General features: G+C 42.6%; 1 protein-coding gene across 2 annotated transcripts in view; it reads right to left on the bottom strand.

The window, feature by feature from the left end:
* GRB7 (growth factor receptor bound protein 7) overlaps positions 1-23,308 on the bottom strand; it is a 2,830,640-nt gene that overhangs the window by 114,336 nt on the left and 2,692,996 nt on the right. For both annotated transcript variants that reach the window (XM_044072739.1, XM_044072740.1), the window contains one exon: positions 17,160-17,253. In XM_044072739.1, coding sequence (XP_043928674.1) covers positions 17,160-17,253 — 94 coding nt within the window. The remainder of the gene's footprint in view (positions 1-17,159; positions 17,254-23,308) is intronic.

The following is a 23,308-nucleotide window of genomic DNA, read 5'->3' as shown; positions in this document are numbered from 1 at the left end:
ACATTACTCTGGGACATGCACATCCCAGGCAATGTCCATGTCAAGGACTATCAAACACAGACATGGCATGCATTGCAAAGCTATGGTCATACACAATGGTAACCAGGATGTCAGGACATTTCATAAAATACCCATCTGTGTGGGACATTGCAGAAACTACACCCCTGTACCACATTGCACACCACTGTCAGGTGGCGTGATGCCAAGTATTACCCCTCACCCAGCCTTGTACAGCCATCTTGCACAGCCAACCACTACACACCCATGAAGCAATGCACACATGCATGTCAGTACTGACACCTTGTGTATGTGTGTGGGGTATGATGCTCCCAACCACAGTCACTCCCAGTATAACTCCCACTGGCATACCAACAGATGTCAAACACGTTCACATGCCCTAGCCCATAGAACCTCCGGATATCCCCTGTGGTGCATGTAGTACCTGTGCATTACTGCAGTGTAGCAAACTAAGTAGTTAGGGAGTGTATTTGCGGGCCTGGCAAAGAGTGTCAATGTGAGTCCATTAGACAGTGTGGTTGTGTTGACAATGACATCCATTCATGTGGACAGCCATGTGTGCTACATCTAATGTATGTCTACTATATCTCTGTTGAAGATGTCGCTTACCAACACACATATATGTTCTTACGGGTCCCTATGACTTTGTCGACAGTTCATTTAGTCGACAGTTCATTTCGTCGACAAGAATTTGCCCCCTTCCCCAATGTTGTGCGACCCTGGAGTTGATATATATAATTGGGGGGGTGTGGGGGGCACAGCTCCCCACATTGGGGGGTGTGTGGGGGCGAAGCCACCCACCTAAAATGCTTGTCGATGAAATGAACTGTCGACGAAATGAATGGTCAACGAAATGAACTGTCGACGAAGTCATAGGGACCCGTTCTTACACACACCAACATGTCAGCACACCAACATTTCAGCTTTGTGGCACATGGAGTAACTGCATGAACTTTTAATAGTAATGATTAGTCAGTCAAGGGTTTGATCCCTGTACTAGTAGGTATATGACAGAGGATGCTTAGGTTTTAGTCTCCAAGCCCTTCTCTGATGTACTTTGCCTCTGTCTGTCTCTCCCATACACTCTCTGGTGAATGTGGAGGTGTACATCTGCTCAGCAGCAGCTTGTGTATTGTAAGTGATGGTCATGATCTGGTGATGGCCCCTGTACCTATTGCAGTCCTCCTCTAGCTGACTGTATGTGGAAAAGCTGTGATGATGTTCCCATAGCCATTCACATGAAAAACACAGTACAATATCTAGGAACATCATATTGGTGTTTGCATATGACAGTCGCTGTGAGTGGTACCTGGATCTGATCTTTGGAAATGGCATCACAAATGATATCTGGATGTTCCTCAAACAACATACACAGTGGGAAATAGCCTAAAGACAGGAGGCTGATGTGCCAGACATGACTACAGCATGTAAGTGTAGCTTTGCTGCATTGAGACTACCACCTGTTTAACAAGTTGTGTGTGGTAATGGCTATTTTGCATGTTTTAAAACTGACAAGACAGTGCTTTGTTCATGATGGACCCCCATCTGTAGGGCCATCTGTGGACTGATCCATGTGTGGAACCATTTGTTTCTTGTGTTACTCATTGAACACACATCCGTGAACAGTAGGAGCTTAGTATGAGGATTGCAGCCAGTACATGATGATAGTGATGTGTTACTGCCATCACATCCCTGATTGGACATATGTCACATGAAACAGTGGTATGACAGGCACTGTCTGGGGTTCTCAGTGACATGCCAATAATGGGCCACTGTTCATAGCTGCAGTCACAAGTCTTCTACACTTTGTATAGATGTCATGCAGTATGTATGCATGTGTTGTGCTCCTTCTGCAAATGTATACCATCTGTTGTGTTGGGTTGATGTTCATATCTATGCATGCTGTTGTAAGTATTCCTGAATACTGTTGACTATTACTAAGCCATATATGTGTTTAAACTGCAACACCATAGGCTGTATGGGTTTGGAGGTCCCGGCAGAACCTCCTGTCCCACTTCAGCTGGCCATGGCACCAGGCACCAGCACATCTGGGGCCCAGCGTTGGACCTCCACCTCTGTTGGCTCTACACCACCTTCTGGTGGTACCGCCACTGAGGATGGGGATTGTCCCCCCTGGGAACAGGTCCAGACAGGAGCATGTCCACTGCCATATGGTCCCGGATGTGGTGCATAGGGGGCTCAATAAGGGGTTTTGAGGCCAGATACACCAGCTCAAGGGCAGAGTGTCACATTTACAGGGTGAGGCTGCCCCTCCTAGACAGCCCCCAGCACTGCCACCTTTGCAGCTGTTTTGGTGCAGTGGTGGCTGCCCATGGCTGGGGACTTCTGTCCCACTGTTTCCATCTGGGGGCTCATGGGCTTGTGAATGCCAAACACCCCTCCCCGTCCGAGGTGTATCCCCCCATGTGTCATATACCAACCATGTATGCTGTCTTGTCTGTCATCCTACCCTACCTATCCTCCACGGGCATACCTACTCTCCTTCCCCCACATCCCACTCTCACCTTATGGAAACATAAGGACAGTCGGTTCCTGGAACAACATTTGCCCCATACATAGCTGTCCATTTCACACATGTGTCCACTGGACACATGTAACCCTTTTAATATGCATCACAACATACTCCATTTGTCCTCACCCCTGTCTCTCAGGTGCACGATCCTAGTATGCACATGACTCCTAAATGTTCCAGGTACACATGATGCGGACGACCCCGTTGTACACACAACACTACCGGTCCCTCTATGGTTACCCCATTTACCTTTATCATGATGATGATGTCGCACACAGCACCTTGCAAGAGTACTGTTCTCACATAGTGATTGAACAGGAACTGTTGTGTTAATGTAAATAACATGCACAGAGTGATGTATATGGCCAAAGTACAAATGTTTGCGTGTATGAATGACACGTCTGTCTGAGGGAGTCTTAATATTACATAGGACAACACCACTACATAATACAGGCATCACTGGTGTTTCCCTTTTCATTCGTTTGTAATGCTTTGTTGTCACATGGTATGTTCCTGATATATCTCTATATATGTATGTACCTACATCTTGGACATAAACACTCACACATACATTACCGTGATGGAATACATTTCCTATACTGTTGAATGACTGCACTGGAAGATATGTTTGTGATAAGGTCCGATGTCTGTATATCTGCCATGGCTTATTGGCAAATTACAATAGCTGTGTGTGCAGGGTCCTGGTTTCGAGCCTTGCAGAGGCCATTTATTTTGTTGCAGGGGAGAACAAGGTCATTGGATAAGGAGTGATTAAGGCACATTAATGCAGTAGTGAGTGGGTGTGCATGGGTTTGCATGGTGCTAAGCAATGCTAACCTCTGGTTACAGTTTCTTACACTCAGTTAGCCTCTACATTGCTTTACCAGTGTAATACTCGCATACTGGTGGCCAAACAGGCTTACAGCCGCTTGCTCCCGCACTTGCAAATGCACTGCATTCGGTGTTTGCATCTGATACTCACACCCCTGGGTGGGAGTGAGGACTACAATATTACCTTGTGATGCCTATTACATCGGATTACATGCCTACAGTATCAGGAATGGCTGCCCATTAGGCGACGGCATGCCATTCAACTGTACGGAATCTGCGGCCTGTCCAGAGTTTGATTCATATTATTGGTGTGTTCCTCTTACAATCTGCACCCATCTGGCTAATACAAGGGGACTGAGACTCTTCAATACAAGCAGTTAATTGGGTTTTGGAACCCACATCCTTCAGCCGAGTCATGCTACTGCATACCTAATATTCTATCATGTTTCTAAGGTTGTCAGTGTAATATGTGCTTTCTGTCCCTATCAGACCTCTCATACAACTGGGGAAAATACAAACTGAATCAGAGACACGTCATAACATCAGGGACACATTTAAATTATTGGTGCTATTAACCTGACACACTGACAGACTCAGAGCATATGAATTCATACACATTTTCTGAGGTAAATTATGTTTATGACTCTTAATTGTTGTCGTTATTCATTACATGTAATTCACCACCTTTCCTCCAAATGTCACTAGTTTTAGGAGGGTTTAAATGGGACAGAGTTAGAAATGGAGTCAAAATCAGGGACGTCCCTGGAAATTGGGGACAGTTCAAAGGTATGGTCCCTATTTGTTCCCCCAATGGTTTATGGCCACTCCAGTGGATGTGCTCTTAAGGGTTGAGGGGTATGGGCCACTCCTCTACAGCACTCATCCTTACTGTGGGTGCAGGTGGGGTATAAACACACCACTACACACTGTTGTGTCGACCCATGGGTTATCAGGCTTGCATAACATACTGGTCTGTGTACATCTACAGCCTGGTTTGATAAGTCATCACCGGGACTGCCTCCGATCATTAGCTATGCCATTTCGGAATATTACTTACATCCCCGGGGCAGTTCTAATACGACTGCTCCAGCCAGCACCTGCACACCTAGGCCCATAATTGCATACCCATAGTTCCCCCACCTGCCACTCCTCTACAGCACTCATCCTTTACTGTGGGTGCAGGTGGGGTATAAACACACCACTACACACTGCCCACTCTCCCCGTGTTGGGACACGTATGTTGTGTCGACCCATGGGTTATCCGGCTTGCATAACATACTGGTCCGTGTACATCTACAGCCTGGTTTGATAAATCATCACCGGGACTGCCTCCGATCATTAATTTTTGGTGTCCCACAAGGGACATCGATGTCTATGTTTCAAGATTAGACCTTGTAGGTCTCTCCCACTGGTAGTATCCTGCCGGTGGTCTGGGAAGCAGTGGTGTTTACCTTTATTCTGTGTCTGTATGTCGCACCGGCCTAGCTGGGGGGGGGTGGGGGGGGTTGATGCTACGTGTTACACATCTGATTATTGGACCCCTCATCCCCATATGCACGGCCTGTGAATATATGTTACTCGTAACTGCTGTACCATATCCTAGCCATATACATGTGTAAATTTACAGTTATTTATATATATATATATATATATATATATATATATATATATATATATATATATATATATTTACATTACTATATACAGATATCTGTATATGTATGCATACATTTATATTTATATGTTGCTGTCTATATATATATATATATATATATATATATATATATATATATATATATATATATAAAATCTAATGACATATGGGTCTATGGGTGTCTGCATATGTATATATTTATATGTGGGTATGTATCTGTATTCTGTCTCTGTATGTATACATTTGTACTATGGAGAGGGAGAGGCTTACCTTTATGTCGCTATGGGTAGGTATACACACACATACTTCCACATATATATGTCTACAGCTGGTTATTCCATTCCTTGCCATATAGATTACACTTTGCTTTACTGGGTCTCGCAGTGGGTGTGGCTGCTCATTGAGCGATGCCTCTGCCCAATGAACACATTCGCTTGCATCCCTAGGGCTGTCCATATAGGCCCACATCAGCCAACACCTGCATACCTAGACCAATAAGTAGCTACTCATAGTTCCCCCATCCTCGCCTCCTCAACAGCACTCATCCTTACTCTGGGTCCTGGTCTGTTCTGGGCAAACCACTACACACTGCCCACTCTCCACTTCACGGGACTCATTTCATACAACTGTCTCGGCCCATGGGTCATCAGGGTTTCCGACCCTTGTATTCCATGTCTGTATACACCGTGGCCAAAATTGCTGGTCTATCACCTTCTTTTGGTTTGGGCAATTTTTGGGGTGTCCCGCAAGAGACGCTCCAGTCTGTGTTCCAAGATTAGAATTCACAGGTGCACTGTGTACCCCCCCCGGTTGTATCCTGCCTGTGATCTGGGGAGCAGTGGACTCTTTACATTGTTTGCGTGTATGTTTCCCGTGTCCGGCTGGGGGGGGGGTGGAAGGGCATGCTACGTGTTTCATGTTTCTTGCTTGGGCTCCTCACTTCCATTGGTATAGCCTGTGAACATATGTCATTCTTGTGTGCTGTTTCCTATCATAGCTGTATATCTGTGTATAGCTACGCACACATACATATATAGATATATATATATATACGCTATATGTATATATATATATATATATATATATATATATATATATATATATATATATATATATATATATATATATATCTACGTATATGTATATGTCTGCAGCTATATATATATATATATATATATATATATATATATATATATGTATATATATGGATTCCATACATTTGGTCGAATTAAACTTAGTCAAAAATTATTCCAGGCATTGCACTTCACCGAAAGCTCACTTGACTGTAAGCTCACTTGGTCGAAGTTCATTTGGTTGAAAATGGAATATAGCCCCTGCCCCACTGCAGTGCAACCCTGGAGTAAGAATATTAAATAAGGGGGGGGGTGTGGGAGGCACAGCCCCCCACATTATGCCAATAGTTTTTACTAAATATATATATATATATATATATATATATATATATATATATATATATATATATATATCAATGCATTTCTAATGGATATACCGTCTTATAATAGGGCCCCCCACCCCCCCTTATTTAATATTCTCACTCCAGGGTTGCACTGTAGTGGGGCAGGGGCTATATTCCATTTTCGACAAAATGAACTTCGACCAAGTGAGCTTTCAGTCAAGTGAGCTTTCAGTGAAGTGCAATGCCTGGTATCATTTTCGACTAAGTGTAATTCGACCAAATGTATGGAATCCATATATCTATATATGTTGTGTCTTTCGGCTTTTCCCAATTAGGGGTCGCCACAGCGGAACTCCAGTCCGCTAATGATTGGTAGTTGATTTTTACGTGCCAAGTTACCAGCCTTGATGCACAACCTTCAACTAAGGTACGCCCATTCACGCATGTCTCCACACAGAAGACGCTCTAGCTGAGAATCGAACCAGACAGCGTCTTACTGTGAGGCGGCAATGCTACCGCAGCACCACCACCGCAGCTCATATATGAATATACATATATGTATATGTCTGTGACTATAGACATATATATAAATATATATATATATATATATATATATACATATGTATATATGTATATATATATATATATATATATATATACATATATGTATATTTTTAATGTATATATATATATATATATATATATATATATATATATATATATATATATATGTGTGTGTGTGTGTGTGTGTGTGTGTGTGCCTGTAAAGCAATACATACCCCGCGCAAACGCACTTACACATGCGTACTGGTGTTTACATATGCTTGACCTGCTTACTAGTGCCTTAGTCATTATGTCACTGATACTCCACTCCAGTTATCTTTTAATTGATATTTTGCAGGTTATACAGTGGACAGATGTCGCAATATGTTCATGTACGGATTACTGATGGTAACTGGTATGTGATACAGTGGGATTCGGTACAGGAATTTCTGTTCGTTAGGGGGTTGCTCTAACCAATGCACTATTGCTGTGCTGCTTCATTTGCATATATACCCATGTACCCATGGCTCCTGGTTCCCCAAACACACACCCCAATGCCTCCCCAACACTGCTGTCATCCATTCTCCAGTCGGATTCGCTGTGTCTCCACACCACTACACATTGGCCACTCCCTACTCCTATAGACCGATCCCATAGGTTGACTCACTCCATGTATCCTCAGAACTCCCAAACGTTTAGTCCACAAACATTGGTGACATGAGCGACCAAAAGAATACTATTTGCAATTTATGGGTTGTCCCACATATGTTTATGGCAAGATTAGACTCTATACTTCATTACATCCTTACTCCTGTTAACATGACACTACAATTAATTAATATGTAAGACTATGTGGTAAGGCACACGTTACACATGAAAGCCTAATTATGTACATGTTCCACGTATTTCTTTTACAAATAGACCGGTTTAGTAATTGGCATTGCCGTAGCAGGCAGATCACAGGAATGATTCCATGTGTGGGGAAGTCCTCACATTTGATTATTGTCAGCACAACACAGACTTTGGACATTGTACACACTTCTGCGTTTTAGCAGTTTCGTCCTGTCCCTCTTCTGTATAGCCTATTATTCCATCTACTGTCAAGGTCTGTAAGTGCACATTCATGTTATTTATGTCTGCAAATGGGATGCATGTGTTACAGAGAATGTACTTCTACATATTGATGTCTGCATGTGTGTATGCATAAATACCTATAACGAACTTGCTGACCTCCACGGGGCAGTCCAATTAGAACCGGGCCATCCAACCCTGGCATGCCTGGCTCCATAATTTCATACCCATAGTTCCTCCACCCCTACCTGTGTTCAAAATACATGCATACCTTCCACTGTCCACTTATTATCGCAGCCATGACACACCTCCACACACTGCCCTCTCCAGAGCGTTAGGGCCCCTACACATATGTTGTCCCACCCCATGTATTCTCAGGCTCTCCCACCACTTAGTCTTTGAACATATCTGCCTTTGCTTGTGTAATGGTCAGAAGGCCAAATGGCCTAGATAATATTTGGGTAGTCCCAGCAGGGACTACCCTCTGTGTGTAAAGTAGACTTAGCAAATCAATGATGTTACTCCCACTGGTAATATCCTGCCTGTGGTGTGAGTAGCAGTGCTTTGCTCACTCCTGCCCAGCCTGATATGACATACGCTGACAGCGGTATATAATACTGGGGTTGCTGTTGATTTCCTTCTTCCTTTTGTATGCTTTAATGTTACATCGTTCTTTCTTCATAGATATATATATGTATATATATTATATATCTGTATATATTTATATACATTTCCTATGCTGGGCACTGCTTAGACTCATGCATGTGCACTCAGACTTGCTTACTGGTACTTATATGTGTTTACTGCTGCTTATTTGTGCTTACACCAGCTTACTAGAACCTTATTCATTGTAACAGTGCCACTTTGCTTGAATGATATTTAAGTTAAATATCTCATGCGATAATCTTATGTCGGTTGTACAGCAAAATTACATTCATTCCACATGGAAAATGATATGTGCTATTGTTGGGCTCAAACCGTGAATGCCTGTTTGTTAGGCAGATGCTCAGAACACTACACTATTGCCACTTGATTCCGCATGTTTTTCTCTATTTGAATGAATATGATGTGTAAGCTATGCTCAGCAGAGGGCAGCGACGTGCAGACACGTTGCACTTTGCTTACACCTTCAATATTGCAGTGATTCAAATGTATAATAGGGACACAGGGACAGGGAATCTAATTGTGAAAGTTCTTAGGACAGGGCTCAACATTCCACTACGTGCTTGTGTATTTACTACTACGAGTTTATTTCACTGTTCGTGGACACTCTTGTATGCTTAGCATACATTTCGGTATCCACGGACACTGAATTACATTACTGACTTACTATTAGGGGCAGGCTCTACTAGTAGGCATAGTAGGTTTTGCAAGTATCGGTTATGTTTACGCCTTACGGAGCAGTTGTACACACCCCTTGCACTCGCACACGTTTCCTGTGCACGTCGAGTTTGCGGCGGCGCACCCTCATACATATTCATATGGCGCTGCTGTGCCATCTGTAGTGAAGACGCTGGGTGCAAAGCTAAAACCATCCTTGCGCCGAGCTTCTTGAATCCCAGGTAAAGTGTATACTTTTGAAACTTTGAATTTCAGAATTTTGAATTGTAAGGATCACATGGTAAGATTTGCTCTAACTACTTATGAAAGTATGAGGGATGTTCTGTCTGCAGTTTCTTCTTATGAGGAAAAATCTGCTTTAAATATTTTTTCTGTTGTACAAGTCAATACTCATTGTTAACAGTGTGAGTATGATTCAGTTGATACTTCAGGGGCTTTAGTCACTGGTACTGTGTTGAAGAGGTTTGCCAAGCTACATTCTCAGAACCTCCCAAATGATTTTAAAAATGAAATTTAAAAAATTTCTGCTGAATAGAGATTTAGATTTTTGTACACTCTGCTGCAAAGGTGATCAAAAAGTGTGACGAGAGGGTTAAGCAGATACAGGGAATCTCTAAGATTTTACAAACCTCCTTTTCTAAATATTCTAAGGGATTTTCTAACCCCTTTTCATCCAGTTCTGACAAAAAGCAAAATAAACAGTCTGAACAAAATGCAAGTAAACAGACATTTAAGAAGAAATGTCAAGTGGATTCCAAAAAGAGTTCAGGACAGTACCGCACATCAGAATGACTATTTCAGGGACTTTGCCATACCCACCCACAAACACACCCACACCCCCACCCACTCACATACCCACACCCCCCACACACACACCCACACAGTCCCTTTTCCCTTACAGAAAGTCTGAATCCCCACTTTTCTCTTTGGCAACAGATGTTTCAGTCAACTGGATTTTGAAGATTGGGGAGGAAACAAAGGAATAATTTCCTGCTAACTCTAGATTTAAAAGATGCTCATCATCACATCTCTATTCATCCAGACTTATTAAGGTTCTGTGTGTCTGGATCACATTACCAGTTATTTCCTTACTCTTTGGACTATCCACAGCACCAAGGCTGTTCACAAGGTGTCAAGCTCCAGTCATAGCTCATTGCAGGCTATATGGTATCCACCTTTTTCCATATTTAGATGACTTGCTTTTCACTGCAGAATCTTTTTCAACATGTTAGGAATATCTTACTTGGGTGAGAAATTTCTTACAGAAGCTGGGATTCCAAGAGAACATTCAAAAAATTTTTTTTGCCTTTTCAGACAGGATTGTGTTTCTGGTGTATCAGCTAGACACCTCAGTTAAAAAAACTTTTCTTCCACAGGAAAAAATGTGGTTTCCACTCAGACTTTCGGTCACTGTGAGGAAATACCTTTAGATTTTGGGTCTCATGGTTTGTATGACTCTCATGATATTGCTGGCAAGACTCCAGATTATTCAAATCCAAGTGCCGGAGTTACTCAGAAGGTAAGCCATTTGGTGGAGGCAGCAAATATCCTTAAATGCAGGTCTCCCCCTTCTCCCTCTCTGTTCCAAAGCAGTCACTCACCAGACACCTTGGACTTTGCCTGGAGAGCAGTTTCAGGAGAGATAAAAGTACAAGGTGTGGGGGACACCAAGGACAGACCACAGTACATAAATATAAAAAAGATGCTTGTACTTGCCATATATCTAAGTCGTGCTTCAATATGGAAAGGGATGAACTTTGTTTTATGTGGATGGATGTCTGTTCCATAGCAGTGGTATCCACTGCTAGATACACCTGTCTCTCCAAACCATTTTGTTGTTGTTGCAGAAGAGGTTTAGCTCCCTAAACCAAGTATTTCTGATGCTATTTGACTTGCTGATGTACAGTAAATCCATCAGTAGTGGGTTGGAGTATGCTTTCTATGACAGAAACCCCAAGATCATTGTGGTGACTCCTTTCTGGCCCAGGTAACAGAGGTTCTCCCTCCTTTTAGAAACAGATGGAGCAATTAGAAAAAGCTGCCTCACAGACAGGATCTACTCACACAAGATCAGAGGTGCTTGATACACCCCAAACTCAATCAACTTCAGATGACCGCCTGGACGATGCTGTCTTAAGGCACCTGCTTACTGTGGACATGCAGCAAATTCTTATACAGACAGGAAAGCTGGCAACTAGAAAATCATATACTTGCAAATGGAAAGGTTATTCTAGTTTGTGCAGTCAACATAACCAGCACCCACTGAAGGCTAATTGTTCCCTGGTTTTACAATATTTGTGTCAGTTACTATCCTAAGGCCTTTCTTACTCCTTCATCAAGGTTCATTTATCTTCTGTTTTATCACGTCTACCCATGGATCCTCCTCTTTCAATGCATTCTCATGTGAAAATGTTTTAGAAAGGAGTTTTGCATAAGAAGCCTCCTTGAAATCCATTGGCCTCCTCCTTGGGATCTTAAATTTGTTATAGAAGATAACACTTGCTTCATTTGAACAAGCTAACCTGGCAGATTTGTGTTTCTCAACATGCAAAACAGTTTTACTGATTGTTCTTGATGAGTTAACCCTACCTCATTTTCCACAGGGACAGGTTTTCTTTGAGAACTAATCCTTCTTTTATGCCTAAAGTGATATCTAAATTTACTTTAAGCTAAACTATCCATCTCACTGTTTTCTTTCCTTAACTTAAGGATGAGGGGAAAAAGGATATTCCATATTTTGGATGTCCACAGACAAGTCTGGTGCTTCCTGAAAGAATGACATTTTTTCAGATCTTCAGATCAATTATTCATTTCTTGTGAAGGTAAGAAGATGGGACAATCTGTGTCAAAGCAGACTATTTCCAAATGTTTCTCAAAGACTATTACATTTTGTTATACACACCATAACCAAAATGTTCCTGGGTCAAGACAGACTCTACTGAGGCCTTGGATTCATATATGGCTTTTTGGAAAGGGTTGGACTCCAGAAGTATTCTGGAAGCAGCAACTTGGTCTTCTTACATACATTTATAGGTTGATAGGTTCATAGATAGGTACTAGGCCACTAGCCCTAGGGCCTATATAAGCCTAGCCAAAAAGGTACCTTGGCTTTCGCCACCCAAGATAATTATTTTCCTGTGCCCCTGTTGAGCAGAGCCAGAGAGGTGATCCCCGGGGTGAATTTCCTTTTTCCCATCCAATCATCAAGATTTTTCTTGAAGAGTGCAAATGAGGAGCTTTGTTTGATATAGATAGCTAGTTTGTACCAGAGTATGTGAAGTCTCTGGGACAGGAATTTATCCCTCCAGCATGTTCTGTTTATTGTAGTGACAAGGTTTAGGTCCCTACAGCATGTAGCTCAGAGGGATTGGGGTTTCTTTAAGTGGAACATGTCCAACAGCCCTGGGTTTGACATGGCTTTGTATGTTAGGCAGAGAAAGCCTCTGAGTAGGCAATATGTGACGGAGTAAAGCTGGAGTTTTTTTGAGACAGTCTGCATAGGGCATCTGTTTGAGGCCGGTAATCCTCTTTGTGAGGTATTTCTGCGGCCTTTCCAGTTATTGAAGATGCCTTGTGAGGTACATACCAAAAGGGGCGTTGTATTCTATAATGGGTCTAATGAGTGATGAGTAGAGGGGAACAATTACCTCTTTTTTCCTGGATGAGAAACATTTTGTGATGAGGTGTGCCACACAGAAGGAATTCCTGACTACTGTGGCGATGTGATTATCAAAGGAGAGACTACTCTCCACCTGTGTCCCAAGGTCTCTTACCACACTTTTGGTGTTAAGTAGACTACCACCTAAGTGGTAGCTCACAGGTACAGAGTTTTTACCAAAGGGGATGACAACGCACTTTTTGGCATTGAGCTTGAGGCCATGGCTTTGACACCAGGCATCTGTCTCCATGAGGCCCTTTTGTAGGATGTCCACATCGTTAGGAGTTTCGATTATGGCTCCTAGTTTACAGTCATCTGTGAACTTTGTTAGCCAAAGACCTTCTGTGTTAGCCTGTACTTCAGAAAAGTAGATACCAAACAGGAGAGGACCCAGGACTGAACCCTGGGGTACTCCACTTGTCACTGGTCTGAAGTCGGACTTGGAGTCTGCTACTTTCACAGTGTGGGCTCTGTCAGTGAGCCAGTTGGCAACCCATCTTGTGACATAGGGCTTTATACCTAGTTTAGTGAATTTATCTATAATTCCAGAGTGGGGGATGGTGTCAAATGCCTTGGCGAGATCTAGATAGGCTGTGTGAACCACCTTACCCTCGTCTATGGCTTTGGTGACTGCTTCAAAGAAGTCTATCAGGTTTAGGAGACATGATCTACCATTTACAAACCTGAACTGGGTGGGGTCCAGAGTTTGGAGATTACCAATGTCTTTGTGTATAAGATCCATAATGATACGTTCCATGGCCTTGCAGACCAGGCTTGTTAGGCTAATGGGGTGGTAGTTCCCGGGGTCTGTGGTGGCTCCCCCCTTGTGGAGTGGGATAACTGTCGCTGTGCGCAACTCAAAAGGCACAAAGCCTGAGGTGAGGCTTTGATTGAACATGATGCTTAGGTGGGGTGCCAGTTCATTCGGCAGTTCATGTAGAACGCAGCCTGGGATGTTGTCAGGTCCCATGGATACTGTGTTCTTGGCTTCGGAGACTGTGGTTTTTACCTGTGCAGCCGTGATTACAGGAACTTTGCATTCTTCCGGTATAGAGATGGGCCCTTTAGGGGGTGAGAGGGGGGTAAAGTTAGCACTGAACTTATCTGCCAGGATGTTGGCAATATCAGTTGGTTCTGTATATTTAGTGCCATTGTGCTGTAACTCAGAGCAGATCTGAGTGTTGCCATTGAGATTCTTGACATAGCAATAGAATGCTTTGTGGTTGTCTTTGGAATCAGTGGTGATTTTGTTTTCGTAAATAGCTTTGGCGGATTTTATGAGGGATCTCAGCTTCTTACTGAGGCTGACCAGGGAGTTCCTCCAATCATGGGATTTTACTCTTTTTGGCAACAGTTTCTTTCTTCTGATGTAGAGTTTGTTTATGGCAGGGGACCACCAGATTGGCTTCCTTTTTCGGAGGATAGCATCTTGGTTCTGTTAGGGATAGCACGATCCATGCACTCGTGTAAGTGGTTATAAAGTACATTTGTGTAGGATTCAGCAGTCATACCTCTATTGTCCATCTGCATGGGTGTCGTGAAGTTTGCCACTTCTGTCTTAAGAAGTGTGAAGTTGGCTTTGGAGAAATTTTTTACGGGTGGTTTCCCTAATGGGGGGGTGGGGGTGGTACGTCGATGTCTTGGGTGATTAGTTTGTGGTCGGATCTGACAAATGAGGAATTGACCTCTGGTGTGGAACACCGGTCACCCATGTTGGTAATGACCAGGTCTAGGATATTGCTTCCCCTGGTGGGGGTGTGGATAAGTTGATCCAAGGCATTGGAATTTATGAATTCCACAAAACGTTGAGCAAAAGAGTTGGTATACGAGTAGTTTTCCCAGTTAATGGTAGGGTAGTTGAAATCGCCCATTATTAGGGTGTTGGGTTGTACCCTAATATTTTCCAGTGTATCAAGAAATGAGGAGTGGGAATCCTGGGGCATGGTGGGGGATCTGTAGCAAGTTAGAATTTGGATTGCGGTCTTGCCCAGAGTTAGTTGCACTTGGATAATCTCAGATGCATTATGCTGAGCAACTAGCCTGGAGGTGTGGATATCCTTAATGAATATTGACAAGCCTCTACCTGTAGTGTTTTGGTCCAGGTTAGGTGGCCGAAAGGTATGGTATGAACTATAGCATGGTAATGCAGGGGTGCTCTCTGGAGCTTTGAACCAGGTCTTTGTCACTGCACAGATGTCGATGTTCTCCATTTTAAGGAGTGCCTCGAGTGAATGCATTTTGAGGTATAGACTTCTAGCATTGAGTAAAATTACCCTCAGCAGTATAAGCTTGATTTGTTCTTTAGGTCTAGATTATGCTTTGCTAGGATCATGATTCCTTCTTTAGGTCTAGATCATGCTTTGCTAGGATCATGATTCCTTCTTTAAGTCTAGATTATGCTTTGCTAGGATCATGATTCCTTCTTTAGGTCTAGATCATGCTTTGCTAGGATCATGATTCCTTCTTTAAGTCTAGATCATGCTTTGCTAGGATAATTTCCAGGGGCTCCTGAACTGTTCTCCTTCCTCCTCCCTAGATTTGTAAGCTACAGTAACCTACCCATATAGCTAATTCTACTGCAGCAGTAACCTATATGAAGAGCATAGTACAACTGTGTAAGTAAACTTACAGCAACATTAGATGTGCAAATGATCACTGCTGCAGTAGCCACTCCCTCCCTCCATCCTCCTTGTTTCTTGGTGCATTGTTTTTGCCAGGGTATGGAATTTTATTTTTTTGTTGTTCCTAGCATTGTCCTTTCAGGGTTCTGTCTCCCTCCATCTGCTGGCATGAAAGCTCTAAAGGTCTGGGCACCCAAACCTATATTTTTAGTCATCTCAGCTCAAAATTAACAGTTTGGACTTGTGGAAGGTGCCATGACGCTTTGGAAGCTGTCCGGCTGTTATAACCTTAGCAGGATAAAACACATATTTCTTACCCTATTCGTTGAAGGCTACACAGCCAAAGTTCACAGGTTCATAAGATGACACTAGGCTACTGGCCCAGAGGCCCTTATAAGTCTAGCCAAGAATTTCGCCCATGTTCCCTCAAATTCAGCACCTGTTTTCCCTATCCACCAGGGACACAGGTGGGATCCCACGGGTGTATTTTCTTTTAAAGTCAGGTGCTAGAGTTTTGTGCGTGTTCTTTTTTGATTTTAATTTTTTTATATGTTTTTTTTTTTCTTTAGGGTGGTTATGTATCCCTCCACCCTCGTCCAGGTACCATTTCCCCACACAACTACCTCTAAATCACTACAGGGATGTTGCACCTCAAGATAAGGGCAAAAAGGTCATTAAACTTCTGAATTTTTAAATTATGAGTCACAGTTCCCATCCTCATAACTTCAAGGGGGACTTAAGGCATCCATCTGTGGTACTGGTGACTGTGGTGTTGCCAGTGGGGCAGGTTGGAAGCCCTGTCACCTGTCTTGAAGGGAAGCTGGTCTTGGTTGATACATAGGTAAAAACAAAAAAATCAAACTTAAGGAGGGCTGCACTGCAGCGAGAAAAGTAAAAGTCTTCCCACCTTTATGTATGAAAAATAACTCAGTATTAAATACATTAAACAAACTGTATGCCACAGGCTGATAGGACAATTTAAATGACAAATGACTCAATGATTGAAAACATTGTTCTACCAGATCAAAGAATTGGGTACAATTATACATTTTATGAAGTGTTATGATTAGTTATTACCCTTTGTGGTGGTACATAAATGCAGAAGATTAGTAGCTAATCTGCAATATACATAAACAAATACGATGGAACAAATGGTAAAATTTGGTTACCTGCCAAATAAACAGCCAGCCCTGAAGAAATTTCTTATTTTCCTACTTCTGTACAGTTAAATGAATCAAACTGTCCATTGCCAGATCCAGTGAGAGTTTTGTTCATTATCCAGCATATATATTTTAAACCACACAAGACAGTATAACACTATTTTTCTGGAATAAACATTTTACAATTGGAGACCTATTTATACAATTGTCTACCTTTCCTATTGTGAAACTTAGACTGATTTTCTAAGAATATGAATAAATTTTAATTGGAACCACAGTAAGAATATCTTTTCTACTCATCTGCATACTTACCGGTAAAATCAGGTAATGTTTGATTTTCTGTAGATGGCACAGTGACAGGACAAATCCTTTTGGATTTCTCTGGCTTTCGCGCACTAGAAATACACTGCAAAGGAATAAAAGCAGAATAAAAAACAGCACAGTTTAGGATTTTTTTCTTTCCAGTACAGTTAACTGTAGCCTTTGGAGACTGCAGAAATTAGGACTAGAATTTACAAAAAATGTAGCAGTACACGGAGCACCACAGATTGCTAAAAAGTAATTAAGCTTTCTGAATACCTAAACTCAGTTTTACAAATTGTCTTTCTAACCTGCCTGTTTCCTTTCCATCTTCATCTAGATGCCCAGAAGCCTGTCATCCACCAAATAATTTTCACAGTCTTCTTTTTAACCTCCACTCTGAACCTACATCAGAAAGTCTTATAAATCCACCAAATTGTGGAAGGGCTTTTTCTCCTCAGTCACAGAGCTCCAGCCACGCAATCACAGTTTACTTCATATTATGTCCCCAATCAGCTTTTTTTTTTTTTTTTTCCACAATAACATCTTGATTAATTTCCTTGGGGTACTGTCCAATTTCTATTAATGACCCCTCCCCCAATACAGTATATTCTTGTAATCTGTCTCTCCCCCCAATATGGTTTCCATGTGAAGACATGGCAATGTCTGAATTATTCCTTCATTACGCTACCGCCTTGTTATAGCAGCACAGGCAAGAGTCTTTCCAGCTATTTTCAAATGATTTCATTCTAAAGCCTTGGTGCTTGCACCTCCCTTATTCTCCACATCTCTTTGCTGGACTATATGCAGCAGCTACAGCCATATATTTTTGCAGTGTTGGTACTTGTTAAAGAATAAACAGACCGTCACTACAGGGATGTTTTGTGGAGGCTGTCTTCTTTACATCTTTATGAAATATATGATCTGATAAGATGCAATTCCTTCTTATGTAACTTACAAAGCTTTGTGAAGATTTGTGAGCTATATAGAAGGCTGGGGAGAACATCGGCAAAAGACAGTCTAGAGTCCTTTGTAAGGATCTTTTTTATTTCTATACAGTAACCCTAGTTTTTGGTGTGTTTTCTTTATGCAGTGGTGGACATGAAAGTCAAATTTTAGTTCATCATCTATGATGATTCCGAGAAGCTTGGTGTGAATTTCCATGTTGATGATGGTGGTGCTGAGTGATGTGACAGTGAATGTGGGTTTAAGACTTGTAAGAGATTCAGAAAGGAATAGAATAAGCTTTTTTTTTTTTTTTTTAGGATCAAGGACAAGAGAACCAGTTTTTGATAGAGTTGAAGGGGTTTTGTGTAAGGGTGTGCAGGTCAGAGACAGTATCAGAAGTGGAGATGATTGTGAAGTCATCAGCATATTGTATGAGAGAAGAGTGAGGACAGGACTTGTGTAGGTGGTTAGTGAAGACTTTAAACAATAATGGACCAAGGACTGACCATTAAGGAACTCCCATCTTGATGGGGAGAAAGGGAGATAATGAGGAAAGCCATTTGACAGATTGCTGTCTCTTAGATAGCTAGAAAACCAGGAGACGGATGAACTGGAAAGACTGAGGTCAGAGAGTTAGGAAAGGAGCAGGGGGTGTAAGACTGTGTCAAAAACTTTAGAAAGGTCAGGAAAGAGACAGGATCCAAGTTTGTTATTGTCTTCGGCAAGAGATATAGAATATGTAAAAGAAATGAGTGCAGTGCAGGTACTGTGATGTGGATGGAAGCCATGTTGGGTGGAAGGTGACTAGGTTTTCTTGGGAGTAGGTAAGCCATTGCATTAATTTCTGCTATAAGCACCTTGGAAAACCTATCTCCCAGGGGATCAGATCTCACTCCACCAGGGCTGCATCTACTTCTGCAACCTTTCTCAGAGGTGTCCCTACCAGGGACATCCTAGAAGCTGCTACCTGGAGTTCTGTACATACTTTCACCAAGCATTATCGTGTGCCGATTTTCTCTAAATCCAGAGCTGGCTTTGCCACTGCTGTCTTGCAGGGCCTTATAGCTGGCCCTAATGCTATATAAACTCCTCTTCCCAACCATAGCTTTGGGAATCTACCCAGATGTAATGACTGCAACAGTGAAACACGAAGAACATAGTACAGTTGTGTACACTTAACATAAATGTAGATGTTTGAGTGTATTCACTGTTGCGGTCCTGGTTACCCTCCCTCCAGCCCCCTATTTTCTTCTGGCTATACCTCTACTTTCCTTTACTATGCTTAAAAGCCTTTTTGCTGTATTTGCTTTTTGTTGGAGGTATACCTTTGTGTTTTTATGTTTATTTGCTCCCCATTAGGGGGGCACCTGACACCTGGGGCAAGAAAAACTGATGTAATGGCGTCAGCTGCATGTTTTATACCCCTAACAACCTGACATCGTGGAAGAAGGGACAGCAAATGACGCAGGACCCAAGACTTTGTTAATCAGGCTGACTGAGGGCAACCTGCAAGCAGATTACCCAAATGTAATGACTGCAACAGTGAATACACTCGAACATCTACATTTATGATAAGTGTACACAACTGTGCTTTCCCTAATAATCCTGATCTTCAGTATGAAGTCTAGACATTCTCAAAAACTGCCCTTTAGCTATAATGTTAAACATGCTGAGGGTGCATACTGGAGCGATGCAACAATGCATTCTTTCTACAATTTGTCCTAAATTTATCATTTATCAAATCATTTAGAAATGGTTTGTTTTGAAACAGCCTTCCCCTCTGCCCCTGCAGCAAATGCTACCAGCAGTTGTTCAGATTTTCTGCAAGATTTAGTCCTGTCCAAGTAGAATCTAAGTTGTCTGTGCACATCCAAGGAATGCAGAATCCATTCCCCTTTGTTCTGTGGATTTGGAAAGAAGGATGGCAAATGAATGGACTGATTAAGAGCCATACTGGATACCACCTTGGGCATGAAGGATGGATTGGTCCTGAGTGACATCCTGTCCGCATGAAAGATAATGAAAGGCTCCACTGCCATAAGGGCATATATCCTTATATCTGATCAGATATCCTTCTATCTGAAGGGATTGCTAAAAGGAAAGCTATTTTCTAAGAAAGACATTTTAAGTCTGCAGTAGCAGCTGGCTCGAAAGGAGGCAGAGTGAGTTTCTCCAATACAAAATTAAGGTTCCAGGCAGGGGTTGGAGCTCCCCTGGGTGGTCTCAGGTTTTGGCCCCTCTGAGGTACTGCTTGAGCAGAGGATGAGAGAAGAGGGGAGGTTCTGTGTTATAATGAGCAGAAATGGCAGAGGCATGGATTTTAATGGAGGAAAAAGACAGGCCCTTGTGAAGCACCTCAGTTAAGTATTGCAAAATCTGACGTACATTGGGAGCTGCTGTACTCATACTTGAGATTGGTTCCAGGCACAGAATCTTTTCCATTTTTCAGCATAAGACTTTCTAGTACTAGGTCTCCTTGCCTCTAAAATGACATCCATCACAGGTTTGCTGAGAGATAAGGGTGAATTTAAGTGATTAGCCAGGCTGCAAGGTTCAATGTTGGAAGCTGAGGGTGCAGAATTTGGTTCTCCTGCTGAGAAAGCAGGGAAGGGGTCTGAAGCAGGTGCCATGGAGATAACTGCGACACACTGTGCAGGAGGGGGTACCACTGTTGGCGTGGCCAGTCTGGAGCAATCAAGATCATCCTTGTTTTGTCCTGTTTGACTTTTAGTAGAACTTTGGAGAGCAGAGGCAGCGGGGGGAAGGCGTAGACTTATAGGTTTTTCCAGCTGAAGGACAGAGCATCCACTTTCCAGGCTTGTTTGTGGGGAGTCCTTGTGCCAAACTTGTCCAACTGGTAGTTCTGGGGGGAGGCAAATAGATCTATGTCTGGGCTCCCCCACTCGCTTGTCAACATGTTGAAAATCCTTGGTTCCAGTTTCCACTTGTGTGGGTCCATGAGGTTTCTGCTTAGTCTGTCTGCCAGTGTATTTAATTTTCCTGGCAGGAACTGAGCTTGTAGGTGCACTTGGTTACTCAAGGCTGTGTTCCACAATGCCATGGCTAGTCTGCAGAGGGGGTAGGAATGTGTACCCCCCTGCTTGTTTATGTACCATATAACAATGGTGTTGTCCGTCTTTACCATTAGTTGTCCTGGAAGAATGTAGTCCTTGAAGGCTGTCAGAGCATTCTATACAGCTAACATTTCTTTTTGATTGATATGTAGGTGCATTTGACTTTGGTTCCATTTGCCCTGAATGCACTTCCCTGCCAGGTGAGCCCCCCCCCCCCATGCATAGTCTGATGCATCTGTTGTTAGGGTTTGGGTGGCAGGGGGTAGTGTGAATGGTAGTCCCTTGTTTTGGTGGCAGGCCTCTGCCCACCAGAGGAACTCTAGGTGTAGGCAATGTATGATAGGAATCATTGTTTCCAGGCTGTGAGAATGTTGACTCCATATGCCTTTTAGATACCACTGTAGTTTCCTCATATGCAGTCTTGCATATGGAATTAGAAGAATGCAGGAGGCCATGAAGCCCAAGGCTTGCAGTATTTGTCTTGCAGATAGCAGGGTTTTGTGGCCACTTGTTTGAAATAGGTTACCAAATGAATTTGCTTTTCTGGCTTGAGGTAAGCCATCTGGAAAGTTGTATTCAAGCTTGCTCCCAGGAATGTAATTTGTTGACAGGGTACCAGTTGTGATTTCTTTTCATTTATGGTGTACCCCAGACAAGTTAGAACCCTTGTTACAAATGTCATATGATTTAAAAAGTATGCCCTAGCTTTCTGCCTGAATTAGACAATCGTCCAGGTATTGGTATATTTGAATACTTCTTTGCCTGCAAAATGCAATAACTGGAGCCAGGCACTTTGTGAATACCCTGGGAGCAGTAGACAAGCCAAAGGGCAGTGCAGAGAACTGATAATGCGTGCATCCTGTTTTGAAACGTAGGCATCTTCTGCAAGATTCCCTGATTGGGATGTGCAGGTATGCTTCTTTTAAATCTAGTATTGCCAACCAGGCATCTTTGCCTAGCATAGGTAGTAATTGGTGAAGAGTCAGCATCTTGAATTTTGGAATCTCTAGAAAGGTGTTTAGAGTAGACAGATCCAGAATTGAACACCATGATTTGTCTTTTCTGGGTACCAGAAGAAGTCTGGAGTAGAAACCTTGTCCATTTTCCTCTTCTGGTACCAGCTGAATAGCCCCCATGCTTAAGAGGGAAAGTACTTGTCTTTGAGCTTCTGCCCACTTATTTTGGGGCAGGTCTGGACACCCATTTGGTGTTGGCAACATGTGGGAATGAAATCTGTATCCCTGGGACACTATATTTAAAACCCATTTGTCCTGGGTTATGAGTTTCCAGTTCTTTGCATGAAGAGCAATCTTTCCCCAAAGGGGTGGTCAAAAGATAAGTGCTTGGGAATTTTAAAAGGAAGTCATTGAGACTGTTTACCATAGGGGGAGTCTTGTTATTTCCAGATTTGGAAGTGGAGGCCCCCAACTGCTTAGTTCTGAGAGTGCCCTGGGGCTGAAACCTGGGGGGTTTGCTGTGTCTGGGTTTGGCTTGAGAAGACCTGGAAGGGACTGGAAAGGACCAATTTTTAGTAGGCCAGTGCCTACTAAATCTAGCAGGTTGCACTTGTAAAAATCTTTAACAGTTTGCATAGATTTAGCTTTATCTTCCATCTTCTTAAGAACTTCTTCAGCCTTGTTGCCAAACAGGCGGTCCTGATTTAAAGGATCATCCAAAAATTTAGCTTTAACATGATCAGGCAAAGACTACTCCTTAAGCCAAGCATGCCTTCTATGCACAGACCCAGTAACAGCAGCCCTGCAAGAGGCCTCTAAAAAATCAAAACCACATTGCAAAGTATGTTTTCCAACTTGTTCAGCAGAATGCATTACGTCCTGTAAATCTTTATTTTCCACGCAGTCTGGAATAAACATCATTTTCTGTTTAAGCAGTCCAATAACATGTTACTGATATTTTAACATATGAAACTGGCAGTTTAAAGCTCTGATTCCCAAGGTTGCAGAAGTATAAACCTTTTTATTCCATCTATCCTAGCGCACTGGAGTCTCTATCAGAAGGGGTAGGATTTTTAGCAGTAGAAGCCTTAATGCCCTTGGGCCCCTGAGAAACAGTCTCTGGATCTGCAACAGGATTTTTGAAAAGGAACTTGTGGGACTCAGGAACACTGTAGTATCTGTC

Source organism: Protopterus annectens, chromosome 5.part0, assembly GCF_019279795.1.
Source record: "Protopterus annectens isolate FY-2018-M chromosome 5.part0, PAN1.0, whole genome shotgun sequence".
Classification (NCBI taxonomy): Eukaryota; Metazoa; Chordata; order Ceratodontiformes; family Protopteridae; genus Protopterus; species Protopterus annectens.
This window is presented reverse-complemented; position numbering and strand designations above follow the sequence as displayed.